Here is a 27,831-nt window from a genome sequence, read left to right as displayed (position 1 = left end):
CCTGTGTACTTATAGTACTCTAACAGTAATGTATTATAGTAATAATAATCAAGTACAACCTAAAAGAGTGCACTTGCTTTTAAAGCCAATGGAAAATGGCATACCTCACTCCAGCTGCCGTAGGCCCACTGAGGGCAGGGTCCAGATTCACAGGATCTTTGCTCATCTGGTTTCATCCTTGCATCACAATAAGCAGCAGTGTATCCATTTTCATCCTGGCATACGACCGCTCGCCGCTGAAATCCACCAGCACAAGTACTTGAGCACTATAAAAATGTAATTATCACAGGCTCAGGATGTTTAGCACAGGTGGTGCTCCTGTTCCGTCCTTGCTATAAATCCAGATCTCTGAACTGTCTACAAGCTTTTCTCCCTTTCTGCTATTAGCAGCAGTGATAATATAAATGTTAGGAGCAACAGTAATAAAAATTCCAAAATATACTTCTGCAGCAGGCGGTAGAATCTTTCTTTTCTGATAGCGAAATAATGACCCTCTCAGATTTTGTGGAATGTTCCCCTTGTGGCTCTTCGTTACATGCCTGGACAATCTCTCACTTTTCTGAACTAAACTCCTACTGTTTGCAATCTCCTCCAGGCTTCGGTCAGGATGTCATACTGAGCTCACCTTTTGACTAACTAACATGAGTCTAAGTCAGTGTTTTTCAAACTTGGCAATTTTAAGATGTGAGGCTGAGGAAAACACTGGTCTAAGTCATGCAACAAAAAGAATATTAAAAGCAACATAACACTTGCAGACTCTTGTTATGTGATTTCCTCCTCTTCTCCTTGCAGCACCTCACACATCCTCAAAAGTCTACACTAGAGGACTGGCAGATCTCCTGGAGGAGATTTTGAGGGGCAGGGGCAGTGGGAAAGGAAGTCTTTCCTCTTCTGTCAGTAGAAATAGCTTCTGTTAATGGAAAGACAAAGCTGGATTCTACCTAATAATTCATTCACTTCATATCCTGGCCTAATTTTGCTCTTACAACAGACAAGGTGAAAGTATTATTAAGATGAAAAGTGGAGTCAGGGACTGCAGGGAAACCTGTTTGGGATGGGAGACTGTTTGCCCAACTATAGCTAGTCCACTAACTGCAAACCTTCCCTAGCTGGTGTCAGATTTAGCCGGAAGAACTCCAAGAGACAGTGCAAAATCAGTTCTGCTGTGTTTATTAGCTACAACCTCTAGCAAGAATCTCCCCAGACTGAAACCCCAGCTCCCAAGCCAGCCAGCCACAACACCGTGAATTCCTCAGGGAGGTGCCAGCCTCATCCTCTTGTAGTTCCCACGCTCTTTCGGTGAGCTAAGAAAACGCTTATCTCCCTGAGCCTGGCCTTCATAATTCCATTCCATCACAGCTGGCCAGATTTGATGATAGCTATCTAAACCTTGACTACTGCAGTGTGCTCTATGTGGAGCTATCCCTGAAAAGTGTCTGGAATTTGCACCTGGTGCAAAATGATGCTAAGCAGTGTAAGGTGCAGTGATCACGTGATGCCAGTGGCAAAAGATCTCTGCCACCTGCCAATTGCCTACTGAGAACAATTTAAGGTCAGTGTTGCAAAGCCACTTGTAAAGCCTCTAAAACAAAGATATCGATTGGTATCATTCATCTTAACCCCTTTCTACTCCAATTCAGAAACCACGCAACACCAGCCACTGTCTCATCCATCTCAGGAGCCCTTAATTCTCCAGATGGGGGGAATGCAAACTCCTTAAAAACCTGAATTCTTGAAGCATAGAAAAATTAGTCTGGATCATTTACTGGGATGCCTGAACATTTATGTTATTGGCTTGGGGAATGAGGAATGATATGTAACAGGATATATCTGGTGTCCAACCCAATTCACAAGGGAATAAGAACAAAACCCAAACCAGCAGCTACTTACTGCTCCCCATGGCCCAGTTCGCCACTGGTTGCCTCCACGTCCATGACCTTGATTTTGGTTCAGGTTCCCACCTCGATTGTTTTTTTGATGATAGTCAGGGTAAGGAAAAGGATTAGTGGGCCTGTTATTCGGGTTGATCTGTTGACACGATGGCATAGAGCAGTCTTGCTCTGTTGCAAGAATATCCTCAGCATCACACTCGTTTCTATCGATACTCTGGTCATTGTAATCTACACAGGCTATTTGCCTGGTGACCTTACCTTGCCCACAAGTTACAGAGCACTACATTAATAAGGAGAGAAGAGAGAATAGTTGGCCATAGCCATAAGATAGATTTTGAGAAATGCAAAAAAACCCTCATGCAAATACATCTATTTTAAGCACTGGGAGTTTTGCTAATGTGGATTTAACAGATCCCGTTATTTTGATGCTTAAAAATCTGTCCTATATCAAGTCAGAGTATTTGTGTCTAGCTCTTTTGGTGCAGGTATTTGCCATCACTGAGGACTTGGTCCTTTTAACCAGAGATGGATGCCAAAGTGGAAATTTGGGAACTCTGGCATGCACTAACTCTGCCATTGAACAATAGTCCCTGCCTCACTCTTTGCTAACCTTATCATCGGTAAAACTATCTTGGCTACATTCCAACAAGGAACTTGCTAGATTCTGAAAGAAGAGCCGCCATGAGGAGCAACAAAGATGTGTGCTTTGTCTACCACCTAAGAGCAAGTCAAATCTTCTCCTCTTAAAAGCACATGATGAACTACGCATGTTCTTTAATAAGAGACCCGTGGGCTGATATTTAGATCATGGCATACTAAAAGAAGAAAGTTGCTTACTGAGCTCCATTCCATGGCTCTCCACCGGCCACAAGATATTACAAGACACGCTTCTGTTGCCGATGGCTTTGGAAGATGGAAACAGGCAGGCTCCTCAGCCACAGAGCCTTGATCATCACGACAGCTGACATATCTCATCCTGGTGCCTTTCCCACACGTAGCTGAACACTAGAGAAGATTGACAAGAATGCCTATGAAGAGGCAGATTCCTTTGACAAGAATATCAGGATCTTTACCTAGACAGGGTTATTATCAAGGGAAATAAAAGTGCAAACCCAACTGCTAAGTTTTAACATACGGGAGTCCAGGATCCAAATCTCCACTGGGTTCTGTGACCGCTTTGCTTGATATTTGGGCTGCTGGGGTGAAGACGACATGGCACTGTTTCACAGTCCTATTTCATAAGTAAGAACATTAAAAAAAAATAATAAAATATCAGGTAACTGATATCACAAATATTTCATTGCAGGCTAGGGATTATACTAGTGCAATTATAAGAGATTCAATTTCTTTTATTCCCCCCCCCCATATATAACTGACTCATCTCCTATTAAAGGTGGATATATCTGGTATATCTGCCAAATTATTTACACATACACACACACACACAATTATTGCTGCTTTTATTGCAAGAGGTAACATCCCTCTGAAAATCTAGACTACGGATGGATTTTGGATCTAACTGTATTCCCATTACACAAAAAACAGCTAGCGTTCACAAACATATACAGTACGAGCAATTTAGAGAAGCATACGCTGGTACTATTAATTTTTTCCAATGTCTCAGAGTAACATACTCTCATAAGTCCTGCAAATGGTTTCTAGCCTATGTCACACCAGGAAGACTGGGATTAATTTCCACAACTATTCTAATGATGAGATGGAATTAGAAAATAAATAAATTCATGACAGATAAGGAGAGAGCTAAGGAAGAAAACTTTAAATGGCACTCTTGAACAGGGACTTAAAGGTGCTGATTTGACCAATAAGAATAGGAAGCATACTTCAGATAAAAGAAAAACCATGAGAGAAGGGAATAGCAGAGAGAATTAAAATATGATTTAAAACTGCAACAATAGCATTCCCATTTTTCTTGGATTGTTCTATTTAATCTGCACTGGACCATTACATTATTAATGCTCTCTTGCATTTTAAGAAAGTCTCCCTATAGGTGGAAATGTTTGATTGTTAGAAAATGGTTAGAATAATTGCACTGGGCTGAAATCCTCCATGAATCCTCCTTGCACCCCACGAGTCCCAACCACATTGCAAAAAAAGCTGTCATCCATCCTTCTCAATTCATCAAAGATGGTTGCATACTTCTCCATTTTCAATGACAGGCAATCTTTGCACCCAATATGCAATCTTGGGCTCCACAACCCTTTTGAAATGTTAAAAAAAACCCTGAGATTATTGCATGTCTACTCTGTCATCTCCTGGCAAATAGAAGGGGTAGAAATGGAAGCAGTAACAGACTTCATTTATTTGGGCTCCAAGATCACCGCAGACGGAGACTGCAGCCATGAAATTAAAAGACGCTTGCTCCTTGGAGGAAAGCTATGGCAAACCTACATAGTGTATTAAAAAGCAGACACATCACCTTGCCGACAAAGATCCGCATAATCAAAGCTATGATTTTTCCAGTAGTAATGTATGGCTGTGAGAGCTGGACCATAAAAAAGGCTGAGCACCGAAGAACTGATGCCTTTGAATTGTGGTGCTGGAGAAGACCCTTAAGAGTCCCCTGGACTGCTAGGAGGTCAAACCAGTCAATCTTAAAGGAAATCAACCCTGATTGCTCATTGGAAGGATCGATAATGAAGCTCAAGCTCAGATACTTTGGTCACCTAATGCAAAGAGAGGACTCTTTGGAAAAGACCCTGATGCTGGGAAAGATTGAAGGCAAAAGGAGAAGAGGACGGCAGAGGATGAGATGGTTAGAGAGCATCACTGAAGCAATGAGCATGAAACTGAGCAAACTCAGGGAGGCAGTGAAGGACAGGAAGGCCTGGAGCAATATGGTTCATGGGGTCACAAAGAGTTGGACACGACTTAACAACTGAACAACAACAACAACTCTGTCATCACACCTACCTGTGTATCTGTTGGCTTGGTAGCGGCATTGCATTCATTATCATCTACTACAGAAATGTAGGCACCAACAACACATTTCACTGCCCTTATCTGATAGCCTTGCCCACATGTTACTGTGCACTGGAGAAAAAAAAAACCCCGATTTTAAAAAGGCCTGAATATATCAATTCTGCAAATAAACACTTACTGATTCATATTAGCTTAATGCACTGATGATGTCCAAGGAAGTATAGCATTGATAAGCGTAGAGAAAGCCCAACTTTCCTCGATGAGAAAGGCTTTCCTATAACCTCAGTTCACAGAATTTTAAGGGGGAAGGGGGAGTCTAGGTGAAAGCCTTCTCTACTTTTCTATTTCTTCATTGTTTAACATTTTTTTAAAAAATAAAAAGTGAAACATAGAATAGCTGCACAATGCTTTTGGATTAACAGTGCTAGGAAATCTCTATCTGGAAGCAACCATATAGTACTAATTAAGACCTGTACTACAATATATAAAGATGATTTGAGAAGTTAAAATGTTCATATGTTCAATTTCTCCTGCCCAATGCAGGGAAGAGCCAATTTGGTGCAGTGGTTAAGACACCAGGCTAGAAACAGGAGAGACCTGGGGTTCTAGTCCTGCCTGAGGCACGAAGCCAGCTGGGTGACCTTCAGCCAATCGCTCTCTCTCAGCCCTAGGAAGGAGGAGGCAAGGGCAAACCACTACCGAAAACCCTTGCCAAGAAAACTGCAGGAACTTGTCCAGACAGTTGCTAGGAGTCAAAACTGACTTGAAGATATCCCCCCACCCGCCGAAATATGGAGGGAAGCTTACAGTAAATAAAAAGCTCTTTCTACTATTTCAGTTCCTTCTGCTTCAGATTGAACAGTTAAAATATGCTTCTTTCATCAGAATCCCAAATTCTTCATTTATTTCCTTCAGATAAATATGTGCAAGTTTAAGTGCTTTACGGATTAGAATATCTTTCTTTTCCCATATTTATTTTCATTGGGTTATCTGCCTTGAAGACCACAGATTATATTCTTTGCAGATTCATTCCATATCCCTGATTATAGGATCATTAGTGTCAGGGTTTATGTCTGTCTGTCTGACATTCAGCTTGACACAGACAGCTTTTCACATTTCTTCACCAAAATGAGGTGGAGATTTCTGTGACTTTCTCCAGGAAGAAAGAAATTTTCCAACAATTTCTCAATTTCTTTTAGCAGGGACAATACCAAAATTACTGAAAAAGCATCGTAAGATGAATTTCTTCACTTATTTATTTAACTGAATTGTATAAGAAAGATGGCAGCTACTGGAAATATGACAATCAATGTCCTATCTTTCACAGTATATGCTCGCCTTGCAACTTGTAAACCAACTTGTAACTAAGGGGTGAGAACACCGTACTCTGCTGACAAGAATGCCCATGAAATTTTCTGCTTTAGAAATTATTTCAAACGAAAAAAAATCTCTTTCATAAAACTGAATGAGAACTGACAAAAAAATATATCAAGAGGCTTTTTTTGGTACTTGTCTCTGAACTTTTTCATTCACTCAATTTTTATGCTGCCACAGTTGAAAGACATGGCTCAGGAACCTATAATCTGACTCAGTATAAATTCCCCTTTACTTTCTTTTTGGAAAGTCAGGGCATAGAAGAGGATTACAGTTAAGAACGGTACTAAGACCATGCTCTAACTCCTATGATGACAAAGTTAGACATAATTGTTTAAAGAGATATCACACCCACTTCAGCAATAACATGAACCTGGCTTTCTTCTTGCAAGACATTTTCACATTCAGTACAATTATGATCCGGTTATTAGAATACTGGGTTAAGGCTGAGGAGATTTTAAGTTGCCTCACTTCTCTTGCATTATCAAACTAAAAATACAAGGGCAAGGAGTCATGTACAACACTTTTAGCTCCTTGGAGAAAAGGTGGCATATAAATAAAAAATACAATTTAAATATTCAGGCAACTTGAACATATTTTTTTCATTTCCTATTCTTCTAGGAAGCTATCAATGCCTCAACTGATTGCATCATTATCATCATAGTTGGTTTTTTTTAATAATAACTTTATTAAGTTTCTTTTTAAAAGGTACAGTAAAAGCTAAAGAAAACCAACGTTAAGAGAAAGAAGAATGAGAAAATTGAAAAAAGAGAAAATAGTAAATATCAAAAGGAAAGAAAAAAGAGAAGCAACAAAGGAAAAAAGAATTGACTCGCAACAGATATAAGTAACAATATACATCAAACTCTTACTCTATCTTTAAAACATAGCTTCCATTAACCCATATTATTTCTAATCATCAAATCCATACAACATAAATTTCTTTTTTTTTTTTGTTTCCCACAAAAGGTCCAGAAAAGGTAATCATCATCATAGTTGTTATTATTCTTACGAATAGACTTTGCTTTGTGTTTTTGCATGGTACCATGAGAACTTTTTCATCGCAGGGTGATTTCTAAATTTTGAAAACAAACGAACGAACCAAAAGGAACAAATGGCTTCTGCTACCTGGCCCCATGGTCCCACTTGCCATGCTGCACATTCTTGCTGCTGGCAATCCTGCATGGAATCTGGTTTGGCCTCAAGATCACAAAGTCTGTCATTTATCCGATCTTCTCCAAATTGGCACCAGATTTGCCGATGTTTGTGCCCTTTTCCACAGGTTACCAAACACTGAAAGAAGAACATATCTACCTTAAGCTGGCCTCACTCATTCAATGCCTCAACTTCTGAAAAGGCGAATAAAGGGATAAAAGAGTTTAAGGAAGAAAACAAACTTGGGCACATTAAGGCTGAAATTAAATCTTCTAACGAAAGACATGTTGTCCAATATAAATCTTAGCAACTTTCATGCCAAGTAAGTTCCACACAGCCCTGTAGGATCCATAAAGCAGAAGTTAAATCATCATCATACCTATCTTCCCCTTATCTGTTTTATTATCTGATGCCAAATGCACTTTGAGACTTGCTTCTCAAACTGGAAGGAGGCCTGCAGTAGCTTGTCTAATTCACTGCACTGATGACAGAGGAAGATGTGAGCAAAGTAAATCCTAACCGTGCATTAAGGAATGGAGGTGTGAAGACGTTTATCTGATCTGAAAAACCACTTCAGTGCAATTTCGTCGTGATCAAAATTACAGCATTAATGTAATAACATTCTTACTTCTGACCAATCTCCTGTTTTCCAGTGTGGGCATGGGAGCTCATTGCACCGCTGCGTGGTCACTTTTTCCTGCTGACTGCATTTACTGTCCTCCAGAACGTCATTGAATGTGTTCATACAGACCGCTCGACGCCTCTTTGTGCCACTACCACAGCTCTTAGAGCACTTCAAGAAACAAAGGTAAAGTCAATACTCAGCTGAAAATTCCTCCCATATTCCAGATCGGCATATTATCTAGTTTTAAGTGTGTGTTTGTCCAAGAGTTCTTTACAAGAGCAGCCAGAGATTTCTCCTTAGAAAATCCTAGCTATAAAGGACATGCTAGTTATTACTTTCATGACTCTCTCGCCATTCTGTAAACTGGTGAATTGTGCTATATCTACTCTAGCTAATGAGTGATAGTACGTATATTTAGCACATCCAAACAGTACTAGAAATAGCAATTTTTAAAAAAACAACTAGGAAAACCCTTGAGTCACTATTGTCTCCACAGGTTGATATCACACACAAAGAACTGCAGTCCAGCCACGACAACTGTTTGGGTGATGACTTACATTTCTAAGCCCTTCATCAGATGATTGGCTTTTAGGGTTAGAGTTGCCACCTGAAATGAGAGGGTAGCCTTGCCTATCCATAGATCTGTTCGTGGATCCCTCAGGACCCACTGGTTCTCAGAGGAATTCCAAGTGATGAAATGGCATAAGAGATGCCTAGAACACTGCTGGAGAAAAACAGACCGAACCCAACCAAGCATGGGTACAAGCCTCTCTTATGGACCACCTTGTGGCAATAAGGGTGGTGAAGCATACTGTAGTTATTTCTCTGACCTTATTGCATTTGCAAAGCACTGCCCAGTGGCCCTGTTTGGGGCAACCCAGCACCTCCTGGATAAGGAGGAGCCACAGGAACTTTTGCAAGGCCGCTGTGAAGATTGTTCTAGACACCTATCAGATAAAATTGCTTGGATTTGCTTGGAGTTGGAATCCAGCTACACAGGTATTGTGGAGTTGCCTGAGGCATGATCCTGCCCACTTATCTGGGGACAGTTTAAACCTGTGGCCCTGATGAAGTGGACAGGGTATTTGGAGCTGTGAGCTTGGCCATTGCATTTTAGATTCCTGTCCCTCCTGATTAAGATCTCCTGGGAGGTGGCAGATGGTTAAGTCTGTGCAGTGGTGAAGGCTTCTCTGTGGGAGGGGGTGATTCCATTCACCTTGAAGGAAGCAATTATTCTTCCTTAAGAGACCATTACTGGATTCAACAGATCTGGACAATTTTCATCCAGTCTCCAACCTTCCCTTTTTAGGGGAAGGTTGTTGAGAAAGTGGTTGGCTCATAGCTCTGGAGGCCCCTGGAAGAAGCAGATTAACTGGACCTCTTTCAGTCAGGATTCAGGCCTAGTTAAAGTACTGAGACAGCATTGATTGTGCTTGTTGATGACCTCTGGCAGGTTCAGGATGGAGGTAATATATCCATCCTGGCCCTCTCTGATCTCTCAGCAACTTTCAGTACCACATCATGGTATTCTTCCGGGCCAGCTCAGGGGGTTGGGAGTGGGAAGCACCATGATATGGTGGTTCTCCTTTTTCCAGGGCCAGTTCCAGTCAGGACTGATAGTGGGAAACAGGTAGAACCTGATGCCCTGCTTTGTGCAGGGCCTCAGGCTCTACCCTTTCTCCACTCCTATTTAACATGAAGCCACTGGGTGAGGTCATCTCTTGGCAACATGTGCTGTATCGTCAGTATGCTGATTACCCAGTGTACATTTCCTCCTTGGGTTGACTAAGTAATGCTGTCAAGATCCTTTCCCAGAGTCTGGAGGCCTGGGTGGGGAAGAACAGGCTTCAGGTCAACCCCAGAGAGACTGAGTGGCTTAAGGCTCTGGGGATTTTCCATCTTTAACTCTATATGGGCTTCTACAGTCAGAGTTGATGCACAATTTTATGGGTCCTCTTGGATTCTTGGCTCCTGCTCAAAGAGCAGATGGTAGCTGTGCCCAAGGGGACTTTATAAAAGATACGTCTTGTGTACCAATTGCACCATTCCTGGACCAGGAGCCTTGCTCATGGTGACTCATGCCTTAATCACCTCCCATTTGGATTACTGTAATGAGCTCTCCATGGGCTATCCTTGAAGAGCACTTTGAAGCTGCAACTGGTCTAGAATGCAGCATCGCGGGCAGTGTTTGGCATTTTGAATTATGCCCGCATAACACTGTTATTTCACAAGCTGCACTAGTTCCCGGTAGGCTTCAGGTGTAATTCAAGGTGTTGGTTATCCCCAACCAGAGATTCAGATGGCCTCAACCCTGTTAGCCTTTTGCAAGGCACCGAAGAACTGGCTGCTTCCCCAGGCATTTGAATCAGGTGGGTAGATGAGTTCTGTTAACTACTGATGGTGAGTGGGGTTATTGTCTATCCTTGGATGCTGATGGATTATGTGTGGTAGGCTTTTGTGTTTTAATCTTGTAAGCCACCGAGAGTCACTTGTGTGAGGTGGGTGGCTATAATCATACAAATTAACAAATAATGTAAAATACAAAGTAAAATATGTGGAGCTAGACCGGCGAAAGAATACAAATTCCAGTCGTTGGGGAAGAGAATTCAGTGGCTTAAATCACTTCTGGTTTAAATGTTACACTGAATCATAGTTCTTTTATGTAATATAAATGCTGTTGTCTATTTTCCTCTTTTCCTTTTTCCTTTTTGCATATTAAAGCAACCTCCCTCCCCTCAACCTAATACTTTTCCTATTTTTTAAAATAGGATAGATTTATAGTGGTTACAGAACTGAAGATTGTTTATGCAGCATATAGATTACCTTAGTGCAAAATTTAAGTTGTTTATACCACACACAGTTCTAATCATTCTGACTTCATTTCATATCATTCTCCTCCTCCCCGGTTCTGCATGCCCTACTACTTTTACCCCATAAAGTACCAACTTACTTCAGTCCAGGCTGAATAGCGCCATCCTCCAGTGTTACAATCTTCTGAACACTTTTCCCTAGAGTTTGGCTTGGGGATGCCACTACAATATTGATCATCATATTTCTCAATTTTGCCTTCCAGCTTGCTGTACTTGGTGCAGGAAATTTCCAAAGTCTTATACCCCAATCCACACTGCACAGAGCATTCACTCTTTCTGGCAATATGCCACCTATGTACAACCAAGAGAACATGTATTGGCAAAGGCAATCGCTGCAAGAGAAAGCTTGTTGAATGGTCAAAAATGTGTCTGAAACAAAGACCAAATACAGAAGCAGGGGGAAGTTTGTAGCACAATTGTAAGCATGCTTCATTTTTTCATCATACTGGAAGCCACTTTATATTGAATTCAGATTATTTGTTTGAATCTGAGTGTGAGTCAATGCACTGTATGTACTTCCAAATGATTAAGATACAGGCAACAACATGGCAGTTTACAAGGTGGTCTATAGATTAGGGAACCCAGTTTACATAGATGAGCATGAGATAAAATTGGGCTGTACTTGTGCTTGTGGCATGCTAGCCAAAATGTGTCTAGATCTACCCTTACCATTTTCAGGAAATGGTGCATGTGGCACAGGTGTGACCAAGGTTAATAACCTAGTTTGCACCTTCTCTGACTTACTAAAAAGTGATATACGAATGTCTCAAGTCACCAGATGTATGACAGGTAACAGACATATACCTATGGGCCTATATGGAAGATCTATGGCATATGGAAGATTGGATCTTGACATGTAAGAGGAGTAAATGAGAAAGAGCAAGGAAGGAAGGAAGGAAGGAAGGAAGGAAGGGAGGGAGGGAGGGAGGGAGGGGTCTGAATGAAAGTGATCTGATCTTGTGAAGTTATTGAGTAAATTTATTGAAATGAAGGTATACATTTCATTATGAATATAAGAGCTAAATTATTGCAGAAAGTATGAACTGGTATCATCTTGATCATTGGGACCATGTGGGAAAGTAGGAATTTATAGACAAGTGATAGTAGCATGTTACACTCTAGTGAATGATATTAAAACTTTCCCAGGAGTGAGATCTGGGAAGCATTCTAAATAATGTGATTCAGAGGAACAATACTGTCTTAGGGTGGGTGGGAATGAAATAAGAGAACACAGAAAAAAGTGATCAGATCATTGGGAGAATAGTAACTGCCTAGTGGGTAAAATGTCTATTTGTTTTGAATACATGGTTTGAATGTAAGTCTATTCCATGTATATCTGGAATAGGAATGAATTGAAATCTTTCATTGATTTGTCGCATGATGACTGATAAAAGTTTATGATAAAAAAACAGAGATTTCATGAATGATACAAAAGTGATGAAAGTTTTTGAATGTGGGACAGACTATTATTTGGTATAGATAGTCTCCATGTTAAGAACACCTGGCTTAAGTATGATCCATAGTTAAGAACAGAGCCTATTGTAGCAAAATTCAAGTTAAATACACAATGATTTGAGTTAAATACACAATACTACTTATACAGTACTATACAACAATACTGTTCTGGCTTACATATAAATTTGACTTAAGGACACATCTTGGGAATGGAACTAGTTCTTAAACTGGGAACTACCTGAAGTTTAAAGAGTGCCTCTTGTGAAAAATGGACATGGAAGAAAAGAATAAGAATTTGAAAGTAGAATAATTGCAAGAAAAATAGTATCTGGACTGAGTAACTTCCCAACGGAATAAATGGAAAGTTTATGTAAGGAAAGAGGATATAGAAGCTGCTTAGAATAGAGTGAAAAATAATTATGTTACAAAGTGCCAAGGAGGAGTGTGAGTTATATTAATGCAAAGTATGAAAAAAGATGTTTAGTGGAATGAAGTCAAAGAGGTTGTGGATCAGAAAAAATACATGCAAGAGAATGACTGCTGCAAAAGATGAAGATGAAAGATACTGTATTGCATAATGTTGCTATGAATATAATAAAAGAGAGAAAGGCATGATTAAGATTAAAAGAGACAGAGAAAATTCAAAGCAGCTTTGATGGAAAGTGAGTGAAGGAGGAATCTCCAGCAAAGTGAACTGAATTAAAAATAAAAGTAAATACATGATTTGGGATGAAACTGAAGTGAGAAACTACTGGAAAGAAAATTTTAGAAAGCCGTACAGGAATCTACAGAGTTGAGGGATGGACTTGAAAGAAATGCTACACATTAGTGTCCAACAGTAAGTATGTAGGTGTAGATGGTGCAATTGGAGAAATGTTAAAATGCCCATGCTTACTGTATGCAACTTGTTTAACACATGTGAAGGCTGTGTTTGGGCCTGTCTATTGGAAGAATGTTGTACAAAGATGTTAGTCCTGAGAGTACTTCAGACAAGAAGCACATCCAGGAGGAACCTTACTATCTTTATTGTAAGGTTATATTAATAGAATCTTGCAAGATTGAAAGTATTCCTCCCCTCTTCTCCTTTTACTCTCCAGAAATCTAGGGAGGGTCCCTTCTGAAATGTTTCCCACACCATCTCCCCTTCTGTGGGCTGAGACATCCTTTACATGCTGGTTCTCCAGTCTGCGAGTCTCCCTCCTGTCTCCCAAGGTCATTCCTACAGACCATTACCAAAGAGGAAGGCAGAAGAACAAATGCAAAAATGACAGGGTTATGAAGTGGCCTGTAATTCATAAGTCCGAGCAAAAGAGTACCAGAAAGGATACAGGGAGTGACCATGAGCAATATTTGAGAAGGGCAGTATAGCTTTAGTTTTGCTATTCTCAAAAATAGCTCGATACATCTAGGAACTCAATTCAGTCTGATTGCTTTGCAGCTGGAGAATGCTTGATGAGGACCAGGTGAGAGCAGCTCATTACAGCTGGCCTTACTTTGTTGTTAAAACCAAGAAAAAGAAGATGACAGCAATTCTGCTACCACCACTTATTACTAGAAGCAGTGTCTACTGCAGTGTTTCTCAACCTTGGGAACTTTAAGATGTGTGGACTTCAACCCTCAGAATTCCCCAGCCAGCCATGCTGGCTGGGGAATTCTGGGAGTTGAAGTCCACATATCTTAAAAGTTGCCAAGGTTGAGAAATACTGATTTAGACAATAGTATTTCTGTTTTGTATTACCCTTGGCTAACCACAGTAGTAAAGTTCCAAATTATGCAGAATGTCAAGTATGTCAGGAGTAAATAAAGGCCATCATAAGGATAGATGCTGCTAGGTCTAATGCATGGCTATGTTAATGCCGTGTGCCAGAGCTTGGAGGCATCAAAAGCCTAAACTGAATCTACAAAAAAGCCAGTCCAGTCCAAAATAGATCTGGATTTAGCACCTAAATTCTACTGATTGATTCCTCCTTTAGCAGAATGTGTTGTTATTTCTCTGTAAGCAGGGATAGCTCACTATTCATAGTGTAGTATTTGTTTTCAGTGAAAAAAAAATCTTCTATTTAATGCCCAGCAGCTGCAAGTTAGGGAAGATTTCAGGCTTGAATCTTGAAGAACTGCTGTCAATTTAGCTTAAAACAGGTGACCTTTTTGATCCTGATGGCCACACCATCTAGTAAATGGGTGGCCACACTAAATCACATCCGCTCACTCATGCAAACGCAAGCTGGTACAGTTTTTCTTTTCACTTTTCCTATCATTCACACATACTTTCTCACATTCAGACATTTACACCCCAAGGCAGGCAGAAATGCTGCTTCCCCATCTCAACCTGCAGGGATAGAAAGATTTAAATGTCTGGCTGGGGAATTCTGGGAGTTGGAAGTCCACAGATCTCAAAGTTCCCAGGGCTGAGAAACATTGATCTACTGCTTAAGCATCTGTATGGTCAACTACTCTTGTATGGTTACTATCTGACAAATTTCCTAGTGTACTAACCCTTTACGCTACGGATCTCAGTTTCTACACTCTTCTCTTTTGAGAAGGCGGGCAGAAACAAAGGAACTGGTTCACATGTACTCAAAATAACAAAATATTTGAAAATCCCCAGATAATCCCCAAAAGAAAGCTAAAGACAAAAACACAACATACCAAGCTCAAATGCTAAAAGACAGGGTCTGTCCTTGATAAACTGGACAATTTTAACTGTATGCAATTGTGGTTGCCAAATGAATGCAGACCCCCCCCCCTTTTTTTTTTCTTTTAAAGGGTGCTGGGGATAGAGAGAGAGAAGGACGATATGGGTGTTTATTTTATGAAGTTTAGTGTTCTGAAACAAGAACTTTCATCTACAATCTGTGGAGTTGTGATGTTTTTGGGGAGAGAGGATGGAAAAAACCTAAAATAGGGAACTCTTATTATCCTTTCAAATAAGAGGCATCTGGCAACTTTCAGCATATTACATAAAAAACAGTAAATCTATTTGTAAGCAGTGTTTTTTTTCCCCTGAAGAGCAAGCTGTTCAGATTGTGACTGCATTTCTAAAGCTACAATTTTAGGAAATGTAGAAAATGTTTTCTATTCTTTTAACAGTAAGAGAAGAAAATGACAACCTAAGTGACTATTTTCTGCTACCAAAGGATTTTTCTATGGGGCTAAATTGAAAATTGGTTATTTTTATTTACAATCTACATCACCCTACAACAGAAATATTCTCAACACTTAGAAAACATTACAAGATAGTAATAACAAAGTGGATGATTAAAATGTGACCGATCAGAAAGTGGCAGCAATATAATTCCCATAAATCCAAACAATTAAAAGACTGAAAAAATGAAAATTAGCAGAGCAGGTCCCGTTAGGTCTGACTGCTGATAAATTTTAATAACTATAGTGCCATCACTAAGAAGCCCAGATGACAGGCCAGACACTCCTGCCCCAAGAAATCCAGTACTGACCCTGGATCCGAAGGGAAGCTAGCAGGCCCAGAAAGTAAGTAATGTAAGTAATAATTGGCATTCCAGTTTTCATATGCAGTGTCCATTCTTTGGGAATATGAACCTTCTGCACTCTCTAATGTGAGGTGGGGAAAAAAAGTATTCTTAAAGGTTCCAATTTTTTAATGGCAATTGTTTTATCTGTGAGTGACTGAGATTCATATTATGCAATTTTAAAGTGTGTGTGCAGGGGAAACAGAAATCATGCCTGACCTATCATTAGATTAGAGTTACCAATCTCAGCGGGGAAGTCTAAGTATCATAAAAGGGGAGAAAATGATTAGTCGCTTAATGGATTTTGACTATCAAAGAAAAGGAAATGTACTTGTGGGATTTCCTGCTTCATGTGTAAATTATCTGGGCTGCTTTTCAGTACTATGCACTTTGATTAGGGAAGGGAAAAAGTGTCCCCACCCCCCGGCTTATTCTTATTAACCACTGAACAGCCCCAAATACTTTTTTCTGGGGGGGGAGCACCCAAGGACCAAATAATAGGAAGTTGTGGATGAAAGGAAGCATTTAATACCCTCATTCCAGGTCCCTTTAATTTTAAAAACAGAACCCACCTAATCCCCCCCCCCATTACATGACTAAGGCAAATCCAGATTGTCTAATGGGGCTAACCCACAGCTTGTGGGATACATGTGGGCCTCAGTTGCTCTTTTGGGGGCCTATACATTTTTTGAGAGAGGCTCACATTTTTGCTATGTTGCTCAGTTTGCAATTAGGTGGGGATATACTTAGGATGGTAGAAATGGAAAAACAGCCATATGGAGAGACACTGAGAGGGAACAGCATGAGGCTTCCCCCTTTGAGTGAGCATCCTCAAGACCATTGTCTCCTTGTTGGTGTTACCATCAGGGGAATAGAAATCTAGAGCATGATTTGTGGGTAAGGGAATGATTAAGCCTCTCTACACTACAGTACTGGTGAATGAGAAAGAGAACAAATCTGGGTGTACACACATGTATACTGCAGGTAAACTCAGAGCCAAAATCATTCACTCCCTAATTGAATCAACTATTCTGGAAATAGCAAGTACTTCCTTCTAGTCCACAAGCATGACATGAAAGCAACCTTCCTCTTCCTCTAGCCTGACTATATACCAGTGTTTCTCAACCTTAGCAATTTTAAGATGTACGGACTTCAACTCTCAGAATTCCCCAACCAGCAGAATTCTGGAAGTTGAAGTCCACACATCTTAAAGTTGCTAAGGCTGAGAAACACTGCTATATACAGTGACATGCTGCCTTTAAAGCTAGATCATCTATTAGCCTTCTAGCCATACTCCTACATGACTTGCTCTAATTCCCTTTTTCAACTTCTATGAGTTAGCAACTAGTGCCATCTCTAATAGCATCAAATACAATAAATGAATACCTTAAGTATAGTAGGATGCACACCAAAAAGCAAGCTACAACATTGCAAACCAGAAGGTTTTTATGGAATCATAGTATCTACATACAGGTAGTCCCCAGTTAAAGAACGAGTTCCATTCCCAAGGTCTGTCCTTAAGTCAGATTTGTATGTAAGCCGGAACAGTATTACTGTATAATACTGTATAAGTAGTATTGTGTAATGAACACGAACCATTGTGTATTTAACTTGAATTTTGTTACAATAGGCTCCGTTCTTATCTGGGTTGTCCTTAAACCAGGCATTCTTAACCCAGGTACTACCTGTATATAGCATTTGTGATCAGAAGTGGAGGAGTATTTGCCAAAGCAATCATGACTACCTTGATAAATTTTACTGTAACCTCAAAGGAAAGTATATGGGCCAAGGCCTTCTTAGGCAGTGCCCAGTCTTCATAACTGCATTCTGGGGAAGCTTACATAGGGCCTTTCTCCAAGGATAAGTGGAAGGTTTGTCACTAAATAAACTAATGTTTTGTTCTGTAATTAATTGCTTTTTTACTTTGGTTTTTTTGCCACTTAACGTTTTATGATGATTATTTCTTCTAAATTTGAATTTTGCTTTGGATGCTTTTTGTGCCCCAAAGGTTCTTATCACTATCTTACAAATAAAATAGTATTAAAATCTATGAGATTACACAGCAGCTCCATAGGAAGTGAAAGTGGCATAGAACAAACAACTACCCTGATGCTAATGTTCAATGGGGGTAGAATTGGATTGTCTGCAACCCAAATGGAAGGTGCAACATTGTACACTTTGATGTATAACATTTAAGATTTAAATCATAACGTTTAAAACAATATAATCCAGTACAACACATCTATAAGACTGTCTTACCTTAATTCACAATTTGAATTACACAGCTCTGTCACTGGATCAGGTTGGGGGATTTTATCACATCTTTGGTCAGATACCATGAGCTGATCAGATTCCCGGGTGCAAATCGGTTTCCTTTTTCGTTCTCCTGAAAAGAACAAAATGAACACAATTGCATGAATGATAGGGAACTCATTTTATCCATACATATATTCCAAAGGAGCCCTACATTCAGAAGAATTCTAAATACTGTTTATGCCTTTCTTATATAGTTGACATTGGCTCACTGCAGCACCAGGATATCTGAAGTTTACTTTTCAAAACCTGGCTGTATTTGAGAACTTCCTTTAGAATTAATAATTAATTTTAATTATATATGGGGTATTTTTAATTGTTTATGGGTTTTTGATTTTAATTGTGAGCTGCCCAGAGTCACCCATTGGGGGAGATGGGCGGCATACAAATTTAATAATAAATAAATAAATAAAATAAATAAAATTGCTAACTGATGCAACTGAAGTCTCCCCCACTCCCCCATCTTTAATCTGCAAATATATCAAAAGTGAGGGAATTCCTAAATCAAGTATCTTGGCGGGGGAAGGTTCAAGCACCACCAAACAATGTGCAATGACTTGAAGCAGGAACTTTTGCTCTTAGGCTGAATTAAAATGAAGGCCAGAGGGCCATCTGCTACTGCATATGAACGTAACATGGAGCTTGACCCATCTACATTGATTGCAGGAGTGACGATCCCATTTGCTAGGTTTAAGTAGGGAATGGTTTGGCTGCACCACGTGCTCTCTTCTTCTCCCTTCGTTTCATTAAGGGCAGAATAATGATGAAGCCAGAAAGCAATAATGGTTAGGCTAACAGTGCCATTCCTCTCTACCGACTGCCCATTATAACGACTATTTGTATAATTCATGCAATTCCTCCTAACTCAAGGTGCTGTGCAGGGGCACATACAGAAATCTCTGGGCCAAGAACTCATTTGGGTCCTCTGCAACAATAGTGGTAGAGTTCAGGGGCCAAGACCCACCCCTCAGCAGCCATGTAGATGGGTGAGGAAAAGGGAAGGGAAAGGCCCCAGAGTTGCTTCTTCCCTGCAGCAGAAACAGGCTTCAGTCTCACTGGGGTCCCCCCTCATCTCCTAGCATTCAGGCAGAAAAAATGGACCATATTTACTTATTTTGCATTTTATATTTTGTACTTATTTTGTATTTTGCAAACCATATTTATTTATTTTGCATTGTTTTATGTTTTTGTGACCATACGCCACCCAGTCGCTTGTTGACATAGGTGGCGATAGAAATTAAATAAATAAAGGTGTGATCCACTTTTCTCTTGGTATCTTATATAACTTCCATATTATCCTATATGACCCAATACTGTATTATTTGCTTGCCTTTGCACTCTTATTTCTTTTCATTACCCTCAAATAACCTTATCTTGTACTGACCTTGATGCACGCATATCTGCTAAACTTATGTTTTTACCTCAACCTTATCACTGTAAAAAACAACTATTTTGGGGGGTGCCTTTGAGTCAGTGCTGACTCCTGGTGATTGCCTGGACAAGTCCCTGCAGTTTTCTTGGCAAGGTTTTGGAAGTGGTTTGCCCTTGCCTCCTTCTTTCTAGGGCCGAGAGAGAGGGACTGGCCCAAGGTCACTCAGATGGCTTTGTGCTTAAGAGAGGACTCATGGCCTCTTGGTTCCTACTCTGGTGCCTCTAAATACTACACCAAAGTGGCTCTAAAGAACAAATGTATAACTCTTCATAAGGGAGGATGAGTTGAAAGATGCCAAGAAAATACATGTCTCCTGGAATGCTCTGGGCAGACATTTCCAGGTACCCTCCCTCACCCATGAAAAAGTATTTAAGTCAGGATGAGATTGGAAACTTCAGCATAGACCTAATTGGAAAGGTGCTATGTTCCAGCTGGCATGAGAACGAGGTCCATCACAATCTTTTCTGAGTTCCCGTCTGCAGAAAGAGTATTTAGGTATATCATCTCTTGTAATTTACAGTATATTACTTCAATAAACTTTTGGGCTCTTTGTTCCATGACTGTGTTTACTGTTTTGAATCCTAAAAGAACCTACTGGCACCTAACTGGCCATTGAGTGTCAGACCACCTGCTCTACCATTAAAACCAAGGAGACCCCCTCTCCCCCTGCCATCACTGATACAGCTACATGTGCTGGCAGAACTCATGCCTCTTCCTCTAAAAGGTCCTTCCGAACTCAGCCACCTGAAAGTCTGGGCTCCAAATTCTGGATGGCCAGAAGATGGCAGAAAACACAACGCCTTTGCTGTCCTCTCATGATCATCTGGGAGTTTGCATACCAGTTTCTTCCCTCTTCCTTCCTTCATAAGCATCAAGAAGGAGATGAGAAGAGAATGAAAAAGAGGAGGAGGATGACAATGACATCTCTACTCCCACTGAATGCTGCTGCTGAGACAACAACTGGCTGGAACACAGGAGGAGGTGGGAGCAGCAGTGGCTCCTCCCTTGTTGGCTGCCTCCTTCCTTCTGCACGGTTATCATTTCTATTGGAATCTTGAGCTTGAGATACCATGTCTGCTCTGCAAAACTCCACCAGATGGCAGCAAAGAGTTAAGAGTTTCTGTATCTCCTTGCTGCCACATCTAGAGGTCATCTGAGTTTTGCAGTCCATATATGCTAGTCTATCCCACACTATCAGATTTGTTGAAGGCATAGGGGAGCCTGACAAGGCCTATGGGACCCAAAGCAGTTACCTCATTGTATTTATGCCACTCTTGCTGTGAATACAGGCATCTAGTACAGACTGTAATGATGAAAAAAGGAAAAACAGCACAAACTCGCAGTGCAAACCCTGGCCTTTGGTACTTGCATCCAGATGTTGGATGCAAGAACATAAGTCTCATAGTTTGCATCACAATGCACATTTTGTCATTAGCTCCTCTCTGTAACTCCCCACCCCACCTCCCACCACAATGGCTTTCTATACTGTGAATTGGGGACAATTAGTTCATACATGGAAAACCTTAGATAATTTCTGATGAATCCAGTTCTCAGAAATGTATACTCCTTCTCTGGCTGTAATAATTGAGCCTTTAACTGATTTTCCCAGGCCCCCTAGGACACTGTGGGGACTTAGCTTGGTATCTTGCTGGACATGAAAAAAAGAGGAAACAACTTGTGCTTTGAATATAAAAGAATAACCAGAACCTGTGAGAAAAGCCTGTTGAAAAGATCAGTCTCCAAGGAAAAAGTAAGGCCAGGGAAGCTAATTTCATTTGCAATACAGACACAGAATTTGCAGAATTGCAAGACTGGAAAAGCATGTACTTACATAAGTAGAATCTTGCACATGTTAGGAAAAGACTATCAATGAGAACATGTTTGGGGGTCAAACTGGTTACTTCCCTGCCTTTCTCATACATCCTAACATTATTAATTCCATTAATATTAATTTATCCTTCAATTAGATTACTTTTTCCCTGCCACTCCAACTTGAGGATTAAGATTTTTGGCTTCGGGCAGTTATAGCCAGTATGATCTAGGAAAGAGAGAAAGGAAAGCCTTGGAATTGAGAAAAATGCCATTAACTTATTGCATAGAGTAGGGCAAAAATCACTGTTTCTCACTCTCAGCTCCCCATCTGTAAAGGTGTAATAGCTTTTATTACCAGTGAAACTGGTTAGGAGCTTTAGAGAGTAAAATGGGTTTCTCAGGTTTGTTAACGTAGTTTTAGCTTGGAGCAAACTTCTAGCAGTAAGTTATTCCATGGAAAGGGTCTGCTCACGCTCGCCAGCCAATAAAGTTGTCTTGGACAGAAGGGGCTGTGAAACATTCATCAAAGCAATAAAGTCTTTGTAGATTTGCTGGCTGCCTGTGTCTGTTGGGACTTACTCCTTGGCTCTGACTCTTCCCACTATAGCAGCAAGCCATAGCTCTAGTTTGATAGTCACAGATTAATTGTGAAAGTGAAACTATAAAGACACAGCAGTATGCACATTAGAAAAAGTGCAAAGGGCAACTGTGGGAAGTCTGCTGGCTCACACATGGATCACAGAGGTAGTGAAATACACTGTTTACAGGTATATACGCTTAACTGCCTTTACTCCTTCAGTTGTCTTCAGAATTACAGATGTTTCAAAGACAATTAGGTTGTGAGGATGAAGCAAAGGCCATTTTGCTTGTGATTAATTAGTCATATCAGTCATCTATGTGAGCATAACATTATCCTCAGAACAGCTTCCACTTTTCTGTTCTAATTTTATTTTTATCTCTCTAGCAGAAATTGTTTAATTTACAACGTGAGAACAGTATTGGGGCAGAAGCACAATTCTTGATGTTACAAGGAAAGATTAAAATATGCTGTACACTTTGCTTCAACTTCCTGTTTTCCATTCTTTCTATAATGTTTCAAGCTTCCAGTTTCCCATAACATAATGTGTTAGTGTTAGTATGTGAAGTAATGGTTAAGGTGCTGGACAAGGAGCAGTCCACCCTCAGCCAGTGAGTGGCCATGGGTCAGCCATTCCCTTTCAGCCCAACCTATCTCATGAGGTATTTGTTGTGGGGAAAAATAGCAGGAAGGAGCATGATATATATTTTACCTTGAGGTCCTGTAGAAAATGTAGGATACTGTATATATAAAGAAGCTGCACTTGATCCAAAAGAACTGAGTTGTTCTAAGCCAAGCTATGGTGTTTGCTCATGCTTAGTAGCTTATGTGAGCAGCACAAGAGATGCCAACTTAATGGAGAGCTGCTGGGGTTTTTGGCATCTTAGAATCAGTGTTGACTCCTGGTGAGTCCCTGCAGTTTTCTTGGCAAAATTTTGGAATTGGCTTGCTCTTGCCTGCTTCCTAGAGCTGAGAGAGAGGGACTGGCCCACGTTCACCCAGCTGGATTTGTGCCTAAGGTGGGACTAGAACTCACCGTCTCCTGGTTTCTAGCCTGATGCCTTAACCACTACACCAAACTGGCTCTAATGCAGAGTGGCTAGCCATGATTTTAAGAAGCTATCTGAATAAGGTAAAGATTCCCTTGAGTCATCCTAAAGTATTAAGAAGGGTCTTAGACTTATGAGCAGCTTAAAGACAACATCCATCATCCTACTACAGCTTTTGGAAATGTAAAGCATGAATTATATCAGAAACTAAAAGCAAATGAAGGGGAAAATGGCATTGTCAATAGAATTCAAGATAAACCAATGAATAATGTTTTTCCAATCCCTCTAAAGCCACATACCTTGGCACAGTTTACTGCAGGGTTGCCAAGGGCCATAGACATTCCAATAAAACTGCTGAGGTTTGTCTTCAATGGGGATATTGAATGTGTATCGAACATCAGGGTTATATAAATTACCCACTGATAAAACCTGAGAAGAAAAAGATACAGAAAAACTTAACATCAAGAGAAGGACTGTGCTATTTTGTCTACATAAAAGTTATAAAAATAACAGTGTTTATTTTATTTTATTTTGGAAAAAAGAGAGATTTTTCACCTGAAGAACTATTTCTTGATCAATGCGATATGTAGAATTGATTCGTTCAATCGGAGTGTCTGAGCCACTGTATTCTATCACAGCATTTCCAATTTTGATTTCCTTCTTAAACATACTGACAACATAGTCTCCATTTAATATGAAGCCTTCATTGCTTGACAATGCTATGTATACAAAGATAAACCAAAAAAAAAAAAAAAAAGAATCAAAGTGTTATTCTTGTATACACCATGAAGGATGTTATTTCAAGTGAATTTTATATTTGTATTGATTTATTTATTTTACCTCTAGACAGCCCAATGTTTGTGGTTCTTCTGGCAGTGAGGAAATCAATTTATCTACTTAATATGAACTCTATAATTTACAGTCTGCTTTACAAAGCAGCCCAATTAGAATAAATTGGGGAATCATAACCTTAGAGGTTGGTGCTTTCTAGATGCAACCCCACAACCCACCAACTAGATGGGCAAATGGGAATTCTAGTCCAACCCTACCAGATTGTGGAAGGGTGATGTAGAATTGTGCTCTTTTATGGACTAGACTACAGTTACTTTGAAATAGTCTGCAGAATGCTTTCAAGGTATTCCTGAACTGTACCTATATATAATGTTTGAACAATATCTGTTAAAGTTACATATTTTTGCCAGAATGGACCTCATTCCACCTGAATGTGATTCTAACAATAACCAGCTCAAAATGTAATAGAAAAAAGCTATGTGTCATTCTTAATTTTCTGTTACTCCTGGTGTGCTTTGGTGAGATATAAAACCTACACTTTTTATATGATTTCAGACAACCTGTACAAATGAAGTTCTAACTTAGTGCCATTTAGTCTTGGCCAATCCAGCACGAGATAATTCTCCCAAAAAGTTTATTTTTAATATGGAATCTGTAGAGTCTTCAAATGTAACTCTACCTATAGTACATTCCCAATTCATTTCTATTCATACTTAGTTGTAGAAGATACATCATCCAAAGTCAATAAAAGGATTTCAATTGTGCTTCAGATTATTTTAATCCCAAGTATCCAAGATGGATCTTCAAGCACCTCCAAGTTATAAACTTGATCCTAGTGAGGAAATGTAATCCCATTTAGAGCAAGCAATATTCAACTTAACCAACCAGAATCATCTAATGGAAGCCATATCTTATCTGACTAAATTCAGCTTATTTGCCCTCATTCTGCCCATTACTAAATCCAAACATTAATTCAAGGTGGCTACTACTTCACCTGCATACACTGCAAATGATGTCTAGAAATCAGGTTAGCCAAATATTACAGTAATGACAATTCAGCCTGTTTCTCTGGACAACTTATCTCAGCAGTTTTGGATATTAAAAACAATGTGAGACAAAATAGGGGTCTCAAGGACCTCAAAGTGAGATCTCTATATGATAAAATAGCAGTCCTCCGGTATCAATTTTCAGAACTATTATCCAAATAGGAGGTGAACCACTCCTCAGAAGGATAGCACAGTCAGTGGTATCAAAAGCTGGTGAGAATCAACAAAGAAGTCTCTACTGATCCTAAAACCTCACTGAAATGAGCTAGATAATCAGTATTATTTAGTAGTGACTGGAGTTGATATGCAATCTTCTAGCTGAAAAATAGAAGACTGGACACTGATCTAAAGTTAAAATCTCAATTCCTTCAAGTAGGCTGTACCACTGTTTCCATTCCTCACAATCAAACAAACAAACAAACAAAAAACCCTGATCACTTCTAGCAGTTTAGACCATATCTACAGTGTATATTGTAGATCAGCTAAGATGGACAACATCAGAGCACAAGCAGCTGGATGGATTGATCCTTAGACTTCAAGAGCTGAAGCTCATCCAATAAAATTGGTTAAGCTGCACTTAACATTTTCAGCCACTACTCAATAAGCTTTATTACAGTCATTGGCCAATTTGACAAGAAATGAAGAGAATTCTGAGACAGCTTAAAATCGTGACAAAAGTAATAATATGAAAACTGACGTGGTCAGAACATATCATATTTTACAAGCAAGAAAGCAAAACTTAGCCACATTCAGAGAAATAAAATCACATAAATTGGACAATAATAACTATAAATAAAATTAATCTGGGTGGCTGGAAATCTGACTAGATGGAGGTTATTAGCTACAACTGGGTATCTTTATAATAAGAGCATTATAGCAAAACATGGTTTAATGTTTCATCAATCTTTCACCACAGGAGCAAAGTCTGTGTTCACATGCAATATCCTGGCATTGCTTCCCCAGGACAGCTGTTGGAAGATCATTGAATCTTGCCAGAGTTAGGGCTTTTCGGAATTTAAGAACCATTATTTGGCTTAAATATCTTGTTGGCTTAAAAATAGTAAAATGGCTACCCAGAAACACATCTGTAGGTAGGGCAGTCAGATCTAATTGGCTTTCCAGGTCCGTGGCCTACTGTTTAAGGGCTGCTGTTGTGTGCTTACGTCCCACCATCATAATTGCTCTTGGTAAGAAATCATAGTATTTCTATTCCTCATGCAGTGTCTTACTCCAGGGTGAAGCAGAGTCATCAATTAAAATCACAGTGGGAAGAAAAAAGTAGTTTTAGCCAGCATGAGGGGATGCATGCCCAAATATGAATCTCACTTGTAGTCACACTAGCTTTCAGTGCAAAACCATGCTAGGAATTCATCATGGGACTTGAAATATGTTTCTTCAGAATTTAGACTGCACCCTTTTCAAGGGGATAATGGAGCTATGCAGTCTCACACTGCAAATCATTTGATTGACTTAACTCAAGTAATCTAGGTCCAGTTAAATCAAAATAGCTCTATCCTCAAACATGCCAAACTGGTCATGGCAGACAATTGATCCTTCCTTCCTTCCTTCCTTCCTTCCTTCCTTCCTTCCTTCCTTCCTTCCTTCCTTCCTTCCTTCCTTCCTTCCTTCCTTCCTTCCTTCCTTCCTATTATTTAATAAATGTCTGCAGGACTACACTACCAAAAAAATTATATTACTGGAAAGCAAATTATCTGTTGTTACTTTAAGTGCCATAGAACAGGGCCTGGTTAACCAGATTCAGAATGTGTTTTCCTCCATCTGCATTCAAGCATTTTGTTTCGTGACTTAGTTCCACTGTTTTCCACAATGCAAAGAGGCTTGGCCAAAGAGAAGAAGAAACCACCTCAATATCTCACAGAGAAACAAGGCTTCATCACCATCCTAGGATTTTCTGAAATGAATCAGCTTCTATGCATCCTAATAGGTTTCTGCACTTCCAGACAGGGTAAATAAACTCAAAGCCTAAAACTTAATTGGGTTTCCTTCCAGTAGATTTGCTTTAGCTCTGAGTACATAAGAACAACAGTAAGAATTGTTTTAGAGTTGTGGAGTCTATATGCATCCATACCTAATTCAAAGGCATAATAGTTTACAGCACTTGTGTGTAGTTGGGTGTATACATGGGTGTGTGTGTGTGTGTGTGTGGGAAGAGACTATATATGCTGTAATCTTTCACACTACCCACAATTATAGGAAAAAAACACATCTCAAGCACATCCAGACACATATACAGCATTATGCTAGTTCACTTACTCCTATCTTCCAGCCTACCCTCCTCCTCATCCAACATCATAAAGAAAGAAAGAAAACATTTATTTGTACAGAGTGCATTGAATTCTAAACTGAACAATGAATTCTAAACTGAATTCTAAACAGAGATTTAGAAAGAGTTGGGTTTGCATCATATTTTGTCTTTGACTTGAAGTTTGTACAAAGCTATACACTAAAAGATGAAAACTTCACAGCTTAAAAATAGAGTTCCCTTTCAGTTCAGGAAACCATGCCTTCCTTTAAAATATATTGTTTCCTGAAAAAAACAGCCCACTATTATTATGTCGTTAATTTCCTAAGTTAGTTTCTCACCTGTTCCTTATCCCACCTACTATACTGCCCTAAAGGAGTGCTCAGTGTCAAACTGAACAAGACTGCAAGAGATAAGGAAGGACACAACTGATAGAGAGCTTTACAGTTACAGCTTTACAGAGAATCCAGGCATGTTCACATTCCATTCTCTAGTATGTTTGTGTGGTGTCAGCTAATAATGGGTAGACCCAGATTTATACTTATAATAGACCCAGTGAAATTAATTAGACTTAAATTAGCCAAACCATGAAAAATGTGAAAAAAACTGAGTAGGATGAAAGACTAAATGAGAAAGATGAAATCCCTCCAAAAGTTTTAAGATCAATATCTGTATGCATAAGACAGAGGCCATTACAGGAAATTGACCCCACTGTCTTAACTGCATAAAGAATGTAAATGCATCATAC

General features: G+C 39.7%; 1 protein-coding gene across 6 annotated transcripts in view; it reads right to left on the bottom strand.

The window, feature by feature from the left end:
• ADAMTS9 (ADAM metallopeptidase with thrombospondin type 1 motif 9) overlaps positions 1–27,831 on the bottom strand; it is a 143,366-nt gene that overhangs the window by 63,131 nt on the left and 52,404 nt on the right. For all 6 annotated transcript variants that reach the window (XR_015794964.1, XM_088134396.1, XM_025170169.2 and 3 more), the window contains exons 17-27: positions 23,538–23,701; positions 23,282–23,411; positions 18,059–18,185; positions 10,937–11,147; positions 7,990–8,154; positions 7,335–7,499; positions 4,824–4,943; positions 3,028–3,123; positions 2,730–2,897; positions 1,891–2,172; positions 105–266 (exon numbers count right to left, since the gene is read on the bottom strand). Coding sequence is in view for 5 of the 6 variants with exons in the window: in XM_088134396.1 (XP_087990522.1) it covers positions 105–266; positions 1,891–2,172; positions 2,730–2,897; positions 3,028–3,123; positions 4,824–4,943; positions 7,335–7,499; positions 7,990–8,154; positions 10,937–11,147; positions 18,059–18,185; positions 23,282–23,411; positions 23,538–23,701 (1,790 nt within the window). In the remaining variant the exon portion in view is untranslated. The remainder of the gene's footprint in view (positions 1–104; positions 267–1,890; positions 2,173–2,729; positions 2,898–3,027; positions 3,124–4,823; positions 4,944–7,334; positions 7,500–7,989; positions 8,155–10,936; positions 11,148–18,058; positions 18,186–23,281; positions 23,412–23,537; positions 23,702–27,831) is intronic.

Source organism: Python bivittatus, unplaced genomic scaffold (assembly GCF_059951505.1).
Source record: "Python bivittatus isolate LINGU-HERP-01145 unplaced genomic scaffold, Pbiv_v1 ctg000080_np1212, whole genome shotgun sequence".
Classification (NCBI taxonomy): Eukaryota; Metazoa; Chordata; class Lepidosauria; order Squamata; family Pythonidae; genus Python; species Python bivittatus.
This window is presented reverse-complemented; position numbering and strand designations above follow the sequence as displayed.